Source organism: Siniperca chuatsi, linkage group LG5 (genome assembly GCF_020085105.1).
Source record: "Siniperca chuatsi isolate FFG_IHB_CAS linkage group LG5, ASM2008510v1, whole genome shotgun sequence".
NCBI lineage: Eukaryota > Metazoa > Chordata > Actinopteri > Centrarchiformes > Sinipercidae > Siniperca > Siniperca chuatsi.
In genome coordinates, this window is record NC_058046.1 from 6,576,954 (window position 1) to 6,591,826 (window position 14,873).

General features: G+C 40.4%; 2 protein-coding genes across 2 annotated transcripts in view; both read left to right on the top strand.

Moving 5' to 3' along the window:
* The window catches only part of si:ch211-158d24.2 (multiple epidermal growth factor-like domains protein 9), a 38,683-nt gene extending 34,327 nt beyond the window's left edge, over window positions 1-4,356 (top strand). The window contains exon 6 of the mRNA XM_044195663.1: window positions 1,275-4,356. Within this exon, the coding sequence (XP_044051598.1) occupies window positions 1,275-1,789 (515 nt within the window). The 3' untranslated portion in view covers window positions 1,790-4,356. The remainder of the gene's footprint in view (window positions 1-1,274) is intronic.
* Window positions 4,357-4,494: 138 nt separating this feature from the next.
* si:ch211-158d24.4 (uncharacterized protein LOC560966 homolog) lies at window positions 4,495-12,037 on the top strand. Its single transcript, XM_044195665.1, has 4 exons — window positions 4,495-6,021; window positions 7,325-7,355; window positions 7,487-7,540; window positions 9,411-12,037. The coding sequence occupies exons 1-4, from the start codon at window positions 5,779-5,781 to the stop codon at window positions 9,833-9,835; spliced, it is 753 nt and encodes a 250-aa protein (XP_044051600.1). The 5' UTR covers window positions 4,495-5,778; the 3' UTR covers window positions 9,836-12,037.
* The last annotated feature ends 2,836 nt before the right edge of the window (window positions 12,038-14,873 follow it).

Here is a 14,873-nt window from a genome sequence, read left to right on the forward strand (position 1 = left end):
ATTCCAGATTCTCTGAATCTTTGGATGATATTATGCACTGTAGATGATGATAACTTCAAACTCTGCAATTTTTCTCTGAAAAACTCTTTTCTGACATTGCTCCACTATTTTTCGCCGCAGCATTGGGGGAATTGGTGATCCTCTGCCCATCTTGACTTCTGAGAGACACTGCCACTCTGAGAGGCTCTTTTTATACCCAGTCATGTTGCCAATTGACCTAATAAGTTGCAAATTGGTCCTCCAGCTGTTCCTTATATGTACATTTAACTTTTCCGGCCTCTTATTGCTACCTGTCGCAACTTTTTTGGAATCGGGTTTGTACATGCATCACACTATCATCAAAACCTTTTATTGAAAATGTTTTAAAAAATGTTGCAGTGTTTATATAGTTTTCACATATTTGTATTTTTAACTGCAAATCTACAGTTTTTATTATTATTATTATTATTATCATTATTATTATTGTCATCTTATATTACTTATTATCTTATCTTACTTATCTGTATATATTTTAATAGCACATTTCTTCTGTTTATATATATATGTTTTTATTTCTCACTTGCTTTGGCAATATTAATGTTTCCCATGCCAACAAAGCCCCATTGAATTGAATTGAGAGAGAAGCTCCGGAAGCAGAAATACCTGCAAAAAAAGAGAGAGAGAGAGAGAGAGAGAGAGAGAGAGAGAGAGAGAATGTCGAGTTAGTAACATGCATTAATGGGATAAGAATGTACTTCAGTAAATGTATTTAGCTACTTTCCACCACTGTCTGTCAGTGATGACGCAAAATGACGACGATTCTTAAGTGTCTGAAATCTCAATTTACTGCTCACTATAGAGTCAGCTAGTGAGTGTCTATTATATAGGGAGTAGTGAATGAGTGATTTTGGACAGCTTATAAATCACTTAGTTTGAGGGAGGACAGTTGGACATTATCTCACATATTACTGTACACAGCTGCTTTAACAAAGACATCATGTGTGTGACATAACATACTGCCTGAAAGTCATTACTTAAGCTTACAATTGTGGGGGGAAAAAAGAAGAGAGAGAAAGAGAAAAACGAATGCAGCAGGTGCATCTGCACTATGAGGTAGTTATGTCTTTTGCCACATGGTGTCACTAGTTACATCAACAACCTGGAGTCTTAGTCTGTTACTTATTCAGTAATTACAGGTCTTCATTGCATTGGCCTATCAGGATCGTGAATTTACAAAATTGTGACATAAACTCTGTAAATGTTAACTAATGTTTTCAATGCTTTTCTCTCCTCAGCACCCCGACTCATTCCCACACCAGCAGGTACAACAACAACAGAGGCCCCCACATCGAGTACACCCTCCCCCCCCTCGCCCACCACCAGCACCACTTTGACCTCCACCACAGCAAGAGGTGTCCCAGCCTCCACGTCCAGCAGCAACACGAGCACCGCTGCCACCACCCAGGCCCTGTTGACCAGCCTGAGCAGCCCCACCGACAACACCACAGCGGCCCTGACCGAAGTCTCCTGGACGCAGTTCAACATCATCATCCTGGCCGTCATCATTCTGGTGGTGCTGCTGCTGCTGGGCTTCGTCGGAGGCGTGTACACCTACCGGGAGTACCAGAACCGCAAGCTCAACGCTCCCTTCTGGACCATCGAACTGAAAGAGGACAACATCAGCTTCAGCAGCTACCACGACAGCATCCCCAACGCTGACGTGTCAGGCCTGCTGGAGGACGAGGCCAACGAAGTGGCTCCCAACGGCCAGCTGGCACTCACCACGCAGGGCAACTGCTACAAGGCTTAGCGCTCCATCCATCCCTAGACTGGACACCTAGATTTACAGATGACACAAAGCTGCTGGAAAGTACCAAATCCAAAGCTCCTTCATGTATGACTGCTTGTTGTTACCCTGCTGGTCTGCGGCACTTCACAACGCTTGGCAAACTGACAGTGAGATCAAGTAGATGTGATCAAAGATATGGAAAAGAGACGCAGAGTTTTCCCTTTTTGATATGATTTCATGTGGAATGGGCGATCAGTGAAATAGGTCCAAAGAAAAAAGTGTTTTGTTTGAGTTGTGCCTGCAGAGGGCACTGTTGTGCAGATTAGTTAGGTAATTGGCATGGTGTGAGACCGGTGCAAAGCACACACCTGTTTGTGGAAACAATGATCCTGACACTGGTTAGAGGACTTGCAGGAACCTAGCATTTCAGATATTTTTAAAATGGACTTTTGACTGTTTAAGTTATAACTGGATCACTTGAACAGTGATCTTAAACTGAGACAATGATTGTTATTTAATGAATTTTTATTCAGTTCTTATTTATTGGTTGAGGTTTCATTCTCGGGAGAAATGCTGCACATGTATGATGTGTTTATTCATGGTGTTTTCTCTTACGTGCTGTCGAATGGTAATTGGAATTGGCCGGTATGTTTTTATGTATAGTTTGTGTGTTTTGGAGAGAGTCATGGGGGAGGTGAAGGCTACTGACACAAGCATTTTAATGACCTCATCTTTATCTTTATGGCTTCCTGTCTTTTGTTAAAGCGTGCCAGCTCACCTGAAGTATCTAAGAGGAGTGTTTCTTTTAAAGAAACCACAACTGTCACAACTCTCACCACTCGCGTTTCTGCAGGGTAGTGACTCATACTAGGCTTGCGTAAACCACCATAATCTACTTTTAATCTAATCTGTTCTTTGCTGCCTACCTCAGCAAAAGTTGTCTAAAACATAAACCGTATTCTAGTATTGATACTGTTGTTATGCAGTAAAACCAGCCTGCACATGATAACATTTCCTCAGCCTACTGGTCATTGTTATATCACCTTCGATCAAGTTGCATCAGCTTAAACAGTAAGTGGCTATAAAATTGATGTACTCCAAAGCTTCACACCTGAGACTGGAAATGGATACCATGTTTTCTGTGTTGTTCAGGCTACCATTGATTGGGTGCGCTTCATTTTAACATGGTGAATGAGTAAAGCTAATTATGGAACTAACTCCTCAGGTACTGGCTCTTTCCCTAATGTGATCACTGTAAATATGATTATTGTACAGATGAATGTGAATAGTAGCACTATTATTGTACAGGTAGAATACTGTGTGTACACTGTCAATCAACAAGCCCCCAAACTTTCACTCTCCAGGGTGTGATTTTGCAGTCAGCCCACAGCTTTTTGTATTTTTATTTCTTATTCTCAGTGGATTTTGCCATATACACAGCTGCAGGACTAAAATGCACCACCTAGAACTCAAAACAAAAAATAAAATGATGTAAATAATAACCCAAAGTCAGAGCTCAACTCTTAAATAAAAATGGATTTAAAGGTCCAGTGTGTAACATTTAGGAGGAGCTATTGGCAGAAATGAAATATAATAGTATACATAGTATAAAAGTATGTTTTCATTAGTGTATAGTCGCCTGAAAATAAGAATCCTCTTTTCATTCCCTTAGAATAAGGCGCTTTTATCTACAGAGGCAGCGGGCCATGTTGCACCGCCATGTGTCTAGGGCCGTTCGCGTTTTTCGGCGTAGTTTCTCCTACACGCTTGGAAGGGGAGGGTGAGGCGAGCGGTATTCAAATGGTTGCGAAATCCAATTTCACCACTAGATGCCACTAAATCCTACACACTGGACCTTTGACTGGTGTCTTTCTGTTTCTCACATACCTTTTCATTTAAATCACTGCCACATTTTAGAGATCCCCTCCAGAGGTATTTGAAGACAAAAAAAAAAAATACTCTGCTTGGAATAATAATATGAGTCTGGATATGGTTTTTCCACAAAAAAAAGTTTCAAAAATCTTCCAAACTAGTTGTGATGTCACAAAATCCTGCTCAAATGTCCATGTGTTAAACTGAGATTTAAGGTGAGCACAGAAACGCTTTCCCCCTTCGGCCTTCTAGTGTCAAACTATGTACATACATTGTTCTGCACAGTGAAGCTCAAACATAACAGTGAAGTAACAATAAGAAAAACACACTTTTGAATTAGTGATGTAATTATTCTGTTTCACCCACATTGATTCTGCAGATTCCGAATTCCTCCCATGTTGCCCCTCTCTTGTTTACACTTTATTTTATGCTCCAGTACAAGGTTTGCATTTGCTGCTGCAGGTTAACCGCTGCTAACTTATCTACAGCAACCTGGCCATCACTCTGCCCATGATCTCCCATCCTCAGTCACAGCTGCAGACTCTCCATATTATTCTGATTGTAACTCCACCTTTTCCTCTGATGCTCTGCCTTTCACCCAACTGTAGTCTGCTCCATCCACCGCTTGAAGCCTGCTTTTCTCTTAACACACAAACACGCACTTCTTGTTACTGTTGTTACCATGTTATTAAACTGCTAACAGGAGGGATCTTGTACACTTGTCTTATCATTATTATTATCATCACTTACACACGTAATGCTGAAGGAATATTTGCTTGTTTTACAGGTTTTTTTAGGTAGGTTTTTAGGACTTGCCAAGATGAATTTGAGAATGACGTTCCCTTCAAGAGCATGGAGGATGGGTTTTATAGAAGCGAACACTTGTCGCTACATAATGCAAATGGTTTATATAGAAACGAGAATGCATTAATACATTTTATTTAAAATATATTAAACAAATGATCAATTATAGAGGTCCTGACTCCACGGCTGGTTTGATTGAATGTGAGAGTTAATAATGTAGACAGGGGAGCCTCTAGATTTTTGAGGTATGAAGGTATAAGATGCTATGTAACGTCCAATATAGTTTAATTATAGATAGATATAGCCTGGCTATATCTGCTGTGTGGGGAGGCAGTGGAGGGAGTTTAACTTTATCCTGTGAACAGACTAACGTCTGTTATCATGGTTGTCACAGGTTGTCTTTGGCCAGGTGGTAAATGGTTCTCCAAACACAAAGGCATCTGGATGGAGGGGAGGTTTGAAAGATTTGACAGACCGTGAGCTTTTGAGTCAAGATATGTGTGGTTCTTTCCACTGTTCCTTATTGATAATGTACACTACAGTTTTTTTTATACAGGATGTAATGTCTGTTAGGACTCTATTGCTACATTGTATAATCAACATTTTGTGACAAGTGCTTCTCCAGTTTATGCTATTTGATCTCAATATTGCATAATCTTTTGAAATATATGTTGACTGGTTTGGATTATGCTACATTGATGGTAAATTAACAGTAATGTTTTTTTATTGACTTCTTTCAGCTACAGAGGAATGCAACATTTTCACTTTGACAGATATGAAGTTGGCAGGCGTTTGTGGAAACAGTCCTCATGAATGGGAAGTAGATCTGCAGGCAGGGGCACATAACTTGATGTGATGTTGGTTGATTACTTGTGTCCTTAAAGATAAACCAGTGCAACTGGTACTGGTAGAGTGTAATTGCCCTGTTTTATATGTGTTTCTAGTGGTTGCTCTATCCCTCCATCACTGAGCAGCTGAAAGTCTCAGTCTGTACTGATGGGGTTGTCCCTAACCGTAAGAGGTCAGAGAGTGGGGGGTATTAAGGTCATGTTGTGATACGGGACAGTAAAAACTCTTCCCGTAGACCTATGTCCTTTTGTTAGGTGTTTTGGGTGTGGCTTTATTAGAGCCGAACGGATCAAAACTATTACGAGTGGGAGTATAGGCATAGGTATTTTTGTTGACAATCGTGTCTCGTGCTGAATTTGAAACGTTTGGAGTTTATGGAAAACGAATCTCAGTAAGAGGAAGTAGGTGTCCTCAGTGAAACTCGCTTAAATCGAGACTCCCTACCAATGCAGTGGTTTTCAACGTGGGCGACACCACGCTGATAAATGGAGGTGTTGGATTGGAGTCGACGACTGATCCGCGAATGGGAAACGAGCGGCATGGAGGAACAGGGCTGCTGCTGCAGACTGGAGGCAGGAATACATCGGCAAGACACGGTGATAGAGCTTCGCCAGAAAACGACACGACTACAGCGAATGGCCCAGTTTTTAGCAGTGGCGCTCCTTCTACTGACTTCAGTAGCTCTGGCTTTACTGCTCACGGTTGTGCTTGGAGAACGAGGTCGACAGGTAACCTTTACTACATACCTGAACAGTCCGTAGTCCTCCAGTTTTAATGCCACTGTTGTTGCCACAACGGGTGACCAAAGTATTGTTTTGAAATGGCTGAAAGTGAAGTCTGCTGTGCCGTCCAATTATAAATGGCTAGTCTATCAAACTAACGTTAAACAACTGGTCGAAACGCGTTTTAATTTGCTGCTCTAAATAAAATATGTTCCGCTAATAAATAGGTCCACGTCTATTTCCCGATGCAGTGTTTGCTAAAGTTAGCTGAAAGTTGGACCAACGTGCTCTGGCAACGGAAGCCCAAAGAAAGTTTTATTTATTGTTTTGCTGCACGCGCATTGAAGCAAAGCAGGTAGCCAAATTCTGTTTCTGTTTCTTTGCTAACAACCTGTGCAAGTGTTGTTATGCTACCTCAACATATATTAACCAAAGCAACTGCTTTTGGGGTGTCTGTATGTTTACAAAAAAGTAGTCCACTTTTTAATAATTATGAATTGGAAAACACCACTACCAGTAGCTAAAAAAAAAAACAACGCTATTACTAAGTTGTACCATTTGTAAAATAGATTTGATGAGTGACAGAGGCAGGTCGAAGCCAACCTTAGTTTCGTTGCTTAGTAACAAGACACAATTTTCCGACAGGTTGCACGCCACGAGACGTAATGCTGCCATCCAGGTTCAATAACGAGCCAAGTCTGCCAGTCTGAGTTCCACTTAACTGGCCAAACCCAGTTAGAGCAGTGTTTCCGTCAGTCTAAGCTAAATGTTTTCTCTAGACTTAAAGCATTCAGGTTTTCCCAGCAACAACAAGACATTCGCAATGCATTTTATATGACTACTTCATGTCCCAGACACAGTGATGTGTGTTTCCCTGAGCAGTATTAACCGTGAGCGTGATATTTTTCCATTTCTATTGAATATTTAAATCCTGAGTTAGTTTGTTCCCACAAATATTGTTATATTATATAATAATATTATATACATATTGTTCTGCTACTGCAATGTGGTTACACCGAACAATGTAGGAGCAATATGTAAATGAACTGTTGTTGGGTCATAGGGTATGTGTTAAAATATTATAATATACTGTTTAATTAGCAATTGCATATTCTGGGGAAGGTTTATATTTTATAATTATTATAAGTGAAACAATCCATTATGTAGTTACCTTTGTGCCATTATAGGCCTAATGCACACTTGCTTTTGCCTTTTATTGTAGTATTCTTTTTGTCTATTATTTTAATTTCTTGTATCATTGCTATTAGTTATAAAGAATGTTGCTAAGACTGTGTTTGTTTCCTTGCAGCCCATGGTGCAGCCTGTCAGCCATTTATCAGGTAAATATCCTGTTCAATAATTTAGTGAGATTAAAGGCTATGTTGATTTCTGGCCAGGAAAGAGCAAATGGCCTTGGAAAGGCAATCATTCATCAAGGTGTAAAACAACACTTTCTGAATCTCTCTTGTAGGCTTCGACCAGCAGCAACTTAAAGACGACAAGAATCCAAGCGCCATGCTAACAGGTAAAACATGCATTGTATTGTTTACATGCAAATGTGCACTAGTGAAAGGCTGCCAAGATTAGGAACAGTTGTGAATCATCTCGCACTGGTCTAGTGATTTTCAGTAATGCACCTTATGATTCACAGTTGGTCACACAGTTACGTAAGAAAGTAACAGCTCTCCTCTCAGTAGCTTTTTTTTCCTCCATGCCCTAAAACCACATCTAATCAACAAAGGCAGTTTTGTGGTAAACAAAGCAGACAGATTATAGTGATCAGCAGAGGGTGAGCATAGTCATGATAGTGGACATGGAAACAAAGGTTTCTTCTACGATCACCAGGGGTTAAAAACTATGACATTTTTTTCCTTGCTGTAACACTACGGTGTTTCCTGTCCTCGGTTACGACCACTTGTTTGCTAGCCAGGATAAGTGATAGTGAAGGAGTGGCTAGAATGGTAGAACTGAAGGAAGAAAAGAAATAGTTAATGAGAAAGGAAGACTGATCAGAATTGGGACAGTTGTTTACCCTGTGCATTTATAGCCTGGGGTATGCAGATGGTTAGAGACTTGTGGATATTCAGCTGTACAGATGGGTTACAAATTGAGGAATAAACCACAAAAAGTGTCTTAGTAAGATATTCCACCACCGTCCTTGAGAGCAGCTTCAGTGCTCCTTTGCATAGATTCTAAGTCTACTGGAGGGATGAAAAGCATTTGGTGTTTTGATGATGGTGGTGGAGAGTGCCACAGTCTCCCATGGGTGTTCAACTAGTTTGAGATCTGGTGACTGTAAAGGCCATAGGAAATGACATCAGAATCAGAATCAGAAATACTTTATTGATCCCCGTAGGGAAACTCTTTGTTCCAGTAGCTCGCCTTTACGTCAGTGCACACAGGAGAAAGTACTAGCAAAAAATATGATACACTATAAAACACTATAAAAACAGGTTAGAAAATAAATTAAGTACCAGGTGGGTATAAGTATAAGATAAAATAAGTGTGAAGTACCAAGTGGGTTTACCGGTTGATGATGATAATACAGTATAATAATACAATGTAATGTAATAAGTAATAAGCAGAGGTGCATGTACTGTCGAGTTAAGTGTAGCTTATTGAGGTTATTAAGATATTGCACAGCAGTAATGGAGGTATATAATATCAATGTCAATAAATAGGGAAAAAAACTAACATGGGAAAACTAAATATTGCACAGGAGTAGTACACAGAATATTGCACAATTATTCAATTATGGCAGAGATGTAATGATCAATGTCCAGTTTAGTGACCTAGGGTCATACAGACTGACACTTAGAGGGAGGAGTTAAAGAGTTTGATGGCCACAGGCAGGAATGACTTCCTGTGGCGCTCTGTGGTGCTTTTTGGGGGGATGAGTCTTCCGCTGAAGGTGCTCCTTTGTTTGACCAGCACGTCATGGAGAGGGTGGGAGACACTGTCCAAGATGGCACGTAGTTTGGCCAGTTTGACACCACCGCCAGAGAGTCTAGCTCCACCCCCACATATGACATATGACATATTCAAAGTCAGAAAGAAAAGGAAGAGGTTAGGAAAGGGAAGGTGACTCGTCCTGATGACGAGTACTGAAAGTCACTGGTCTAGACAGTTAGGTAAGATAGACTCATGCATCATAGAATACTCCAGCAGGTTTCACAAAGGTCGACCTCTGTGACTGTGGATCACATTGTCAAAACAGGCACTGTAGAGTTTGGTTGCACACGTTCAGCTTTTAATGGCAAATAGTCACCTAAGCTGTGTTTTAGCATGTTCCCAGCTTTACTAAATATGGGACATATTTCATGTTATCTAGAAATGATAGAGAAGAAGAAACATTCATAACCCTTTTTTTTTGCCTTTCTGCTCTCATTTTTAAGCTCCTAACGGCAATAACACTGATGGGGGATATCTCAAATGGGAGAATGAGACTGGAAATGCCTTCTGTCAGGGAGGTTTCAAGTACTCCAGTGGGAACCTGGTGGTGCCCAGAAACGGCATCTACAGAGTCTTCCTGCAGATCACCTATGAGAGTAAGGAAGACCTCAAGTGTAACAGGGATGAAGTCTTGAGACTCATCAACAAGGTGCTTTTTATCCGGGATACTTACGATGAAGATGTGTGTCTCCTGTCATCAGTCGACACAGTGAGTTGCAGCATGGAACAGTGGAGTAAATCCCTCTATACGGCCGGCTTGTTTTTCCTGGAGGCTAACAGCAGACTGCATGTGACATCATCACGCCCTGAACTTATTGTTAAGAAACAATACCAGGTGCTCTTCGGTGCTGAACTTCTGCATCAGTAATCTGGTCAGACAGTTAGAATCACAGAAACCTGATTTTGAGGTTGTTTGCACCTTCAACTCAATGGAAATTTGTTGGAAGATACCAGTGTAGATTTATGGTTTCCTTTTACTATTACTGCTCATGAAAAGTCACTGATGAATTTGCAACATCAAGAAGCTATTAGTATCTGCTCAACTTGCTTTATAAGCTGCATTGTTTGTAACTCATTAATAACAGCTCACAGATGCTTCTTTTATTCTAAAGAGCATCTATATTTTCCTAACAACATCCCTAACAATTGTAACTCCACATGCCTTTGGAAGACTAGGCACTGTCAACTGTACTAAATAGATCCTGTAACTTATTTTCTATGTGATTTGAATAAAAGTAAGCATTTATTATGTTATGATCTTTAGTGCAGAAACAAGTTGATTAATTGATTGTGAGAAAATAAATTGAGCAATTTTGAAAAATGTAGTTGGGGGTGGAAAATAATTCCAGCTTGTCATAGGTGAGCAATATCAATTCAATATCATCATATTCATCATGTTCAATTGAATATCTTTGAATTTGAAGACAACGCATTGGGCTTTGAAAATAGCGATGGGCTATTGAAAATTTTTGGACATTTTACTGACTAAAAAATCAATTAACCAAAAAATAATGAACAGATTGATCTGTTGTCCTGATAATGGCACTAGAAGAAATTGAAAAGGTTTATTCCCTTGGGAGTATGAAAGGGCTCAGAGATGCCATGGCGACCTGCTTATTAGATGTTAATATTTTCTGTTTACAAGTGGATGGTATTATTATTATTATTATTACTGTCTTAGCAACAGCTGTTTCGTCTAAATCCCTTTGGATTCTGTGGAGCCAATCAGAAATGTCAGTTTTTTTGTTGCAGTGAAAGTTTCATCTTTTAAAAGGATAGCATAATATGCTGGCCCTTGCTGGAAATAGTGACCTCTGTCCTTATTTGGCCAACCTGCAAGTATTTTTTTCACTGTTTTAACCAGGTCACGTTTTTGATAGCTGTTACTGAAAATGGTTAACAGTAGGTCAGTCTATTAAACCCTGTGAAAAAACTTTCACTATGATTTAAAACGAGCCGTTAACCGCCATTTCAATAAGGAGATATTAATTGGAAACGTGCAAAGTTGGGCGTACCTTTACGGTCATTGGCATAAAGCATCTTCATTAAACGTAGGCCCATGATGATAGGAGATAGGTCAGAATGACTGAATTGCAATGATAAATAAAGAGCAACATCCAGTGACAGATTGGCTCAAGGAACACTTTGACAGCACTTTGTAACACTAGTATTAAGAGAATTATTAGGAGAAGTCAAGTGATAGGTTTGAAGAGTAGTAAACAGAGCAGTTATTTGTTGGGATTTGTTGGGTCTCTGTAATTAATATTATAAAGAGTACGGTGTAGAGCTGCTCTATAGGAAAAGTGCAATGAGATAACTTCTGTTATGAATTGGCGCTATATAAATAAATTGAGTTACTGGTAAATTATCAGTCCTGCTGCCAACATTTTTGTGGTATGTCTAAAGGTGTTATGGCTTATTAAATAACAAAGATGGAAAATGCAGAACTACTTTCACCACTGCCAAAGACAAAATAGTCATACTTTTTAAGTTTGGTTTGGCCTTTCCAGTGCCACAGAAGTAGGTCCATGTGAGCCAGGGAAGGGCAAATTTGTACACTCAATTCATGGATATTATATTACCCCTGTTGTGAAACTTACCTATGAAACAGAATGTGCTGGAAAGGTAAAATATATGAAATGCCTGAAATGTTGGGTACACATACACAGGACTGGCTGCATGTCTGACTCAAGATGCTCGAGGAATGTCAGAATACTCTGCTGTAGATCTGGTGATGGATTTGTGTGTGGATGAATTGGACTTTTCTCACCACGGGGCTCACTGTAAGCTGATACAAATATATGGAAAGGGTTTTCTGTTTATTTTTTAACATGCAAGGTGATGTTGTCCATGTATGCTAATATAGGCCTATTTAACAAGGTTTTATTATTTTTTTTGTTATTTAATTATTTAATTCATTGCTTGCTGGGCACTGTGGGTTGGTGCTATGCAAATAGACGTTTTCCTACTTTGAAAGAAATGATCATATGATTTGTGATTGTTTTATATTTGTATGTGTGTGTTGTGCAGAGTTTCTAAAAAAAAAAGTTAATAAAAAACAAAACATTGAGCGATTTCCTTCTGTCAGTGGTGAGTAAAAATGTGTGGGTTCATTTTTGGTCTGACTTTTAAAACATCTCCCAGCTCAGTTTGGGGATTTTGGGCAGCCCTTAGGCCCTATAATTAATGAATAGGGGAGTGTATCTCCAACAATGAATGAGTGGAGCATTTGTGTTTAGGTGAAGGGGAAGCAAAGCATGAGTCAGAGAAACAGGAAAAGGGCTTCATAATTTTATTATCTCCTGTCCTATTATGTCCTGACAAACCCATTCTTGGTTCACAGAGGGAAGATTCATATTTAGTTATTCATATATAGTTTAATAGCACCTGTTATAAGATAACCATTGTTATTATAATCAGTAGTCACTGTGGTTCACCAGCCTGGTTACAGCCATAACATTGCTGTAGTATGATTTTTTGTAGGCAAGACAGGATTGTGGGTGACCCATGACCACTTAGTCATCACAATGAATCATGTTCTGGAATTTCCTACTTTGCCCCACCTATTTTGGCTGATTGTTGTTTTTTCTTAGTCATGAAATGGTTGTCAGGATATTCAGGATGTTAAATGCAATAAATAATGTATTTATTTATATAGCGCCAATTCATAACAGAAGTTATCTCATTGCACTTTCAGTGTTTTTATTGCATTGTATTGCTAAGCTGGGTACTTTAAGCCCTAGAGGCTTAAATAAAGAACTGGATTTAAATAATTTTTCTAATGTTATAATATTCATGTAATATCTATAACAATTGTGTTATAGATATTACATTTGACATTCTTTCTTAAAAAAAAAAAGTAAAATGTATTAATATGTTATTAAGTTTGTACTAAGGGGGCACAAGAGAAAGTGGGACGCTGAGAGGACTGAAGAGAGTAGACAGGAGTACAGGGAGATGCAGCGTAAGGTGAAGGTAGAGGTGGCAAAGGCCAAACAAAGAGCATATGAGGACTTGTATGCTAGGTTGGACACTAAAGAGAGAGAGGTGGATTTGTAAAGGGTGGCCAGACAAAGAGATAGAGATGGGAAGGATGTGCAGCAGGTTAGGGTGATTAAAGATAAGGACGGAAATGTATTGACAGGTGCCAGGAGTGTGATGGGAAGATGGAAGGAGTACTTTGAAGAGTTGATGAATGAGGAAAATGAAAGGGAACGAAGAGTAGAAGAGGTGACTGGTGTGGAGCAGGAAGTATCAAAGATTAGCAAGAGTGAAGTGAGGAGGACGTTGAAGAGGATGAAGAGTGGAAAAGCAGTTGGTCCTGATGACATACCTGTGGAGGTATGAAAGTGTCTAGGAGAGGTGGCAGTAGAGTTTCTGACTAGTTTGTTTAACAAGATCTTGGAGAGTGAGAGGATGCCCGAGGAATGGAGGAGAAGTGTACTGGTGCCAATTTTTAAGAACAAGGGAGATGTGCAGAGCTGTGGCAACTACAGAGGAATAAAAGCTGATGAGCCATACAATGAAGGTGTGGGAAAGAGTGGTGGAAGCTAGGCTAAGAGCAGAGGTGAGCATTTGTGAGCAGCAATATGGTTTCATGCCTAGAAAGAGTACAACAGATGCAGTATTTGCTTTGAGGATGCTGATGGAGAAGTACAGAGAAGGTCATAGAGAGTTACATTGTGCCTTCGTAGATTTAGAGAAAGCGTATGACAGGGTGCCGAGAGAGGAGCTGTGGTATTGTATGAGGAAGTCTGGAGTGGCAGAGAAGTATGTTAGATGTGGTGCAGGACATATATGAGAGCTGTAAGACCGTGGTGAGGTGTGCTCTAGGTGTGACAGAGGAGTTCAAGGTGGAGGTGGGTCTGCATCAAGGATCGGCTCTGAGCCCCTTCTTGTTTGCTCTGGTGATGGACAGGCTGACAGATGAGGTTAGACAGGAATCTCCATGGACTATGATGTTTGCGGATGACATTGTGATTTGTAGTGAGAGCAGGGAGCAGGTGGAGGAAATTCTAGAGAGATGGAGGTCGCTCTGGAAAACAGAGGAATGAAGCTTAGCCGCAGTAAGACAGAATACATGTGTGTCAATGAGAGGGACCCAGGTGGAACGGTGAGGTTACAGGGAGCAGAGGTGAAGAAGGTGCAGGACTTTAAGTACTTAGGGTCATCGGTTCAGAGCAATGGAGACTGTGGAAAAGAGGTGAAGAGGCGAGTGCAAGCAGGTTGGAACAGGTGGAGAAAAGTCTCAGGTGTGTTGTGTGATAAAAGAGTATCAGCAAGAATGAAAGGAAAGGTGTTCAAGACGGTGGTGAGACCAGCGATGTTGTACAGCTTAGAGACAGTGGCACTGAAGAAAAGACAAGAGGCAGAGCTGGAGGTAGCAGAGCTTAAGATGTTGAGGTTCTCTTTGGGAGTGACGAAGACGGACAGGATCGGGAATGAGTACATCAGAGGGACAGCTCATGTTAGATGTTTCGGAGATAAAGTCAGAGAGGCCAGATTGAGGTGCTTTGGACATGTTCAGAGGAGAGACTGTGAATATATTGGTAGAAGGATGCTGAGGTTGGAGCTGCCAGGCAGGAGGTCTAGAGGAAGACCAAAGAGGACATGAGAGGACATGAAGTTAATTGGTGTGAGTGAAGAGGATGCAGAGGACAGGGTTAGATGGAGGCACATGATTCGCTGTGGCGACCCCTGAAAGGGAACAGCCGAAAGGAAAAGAAGAAGAAGTTTGTACTATCAGTGGTATGGGCTAGATAAGATAGAAATGAATCCTGCGGCTGGGATATTTGGGTGCGTTGTTCCTGGTTGGCCATGTAAGGTGAATCCCCTGAGATTTTGAGAAATGTGCACTGGGTCATGACTTCGTCTGTCCACTGATGGGAAATGAAACCAAATGCAGT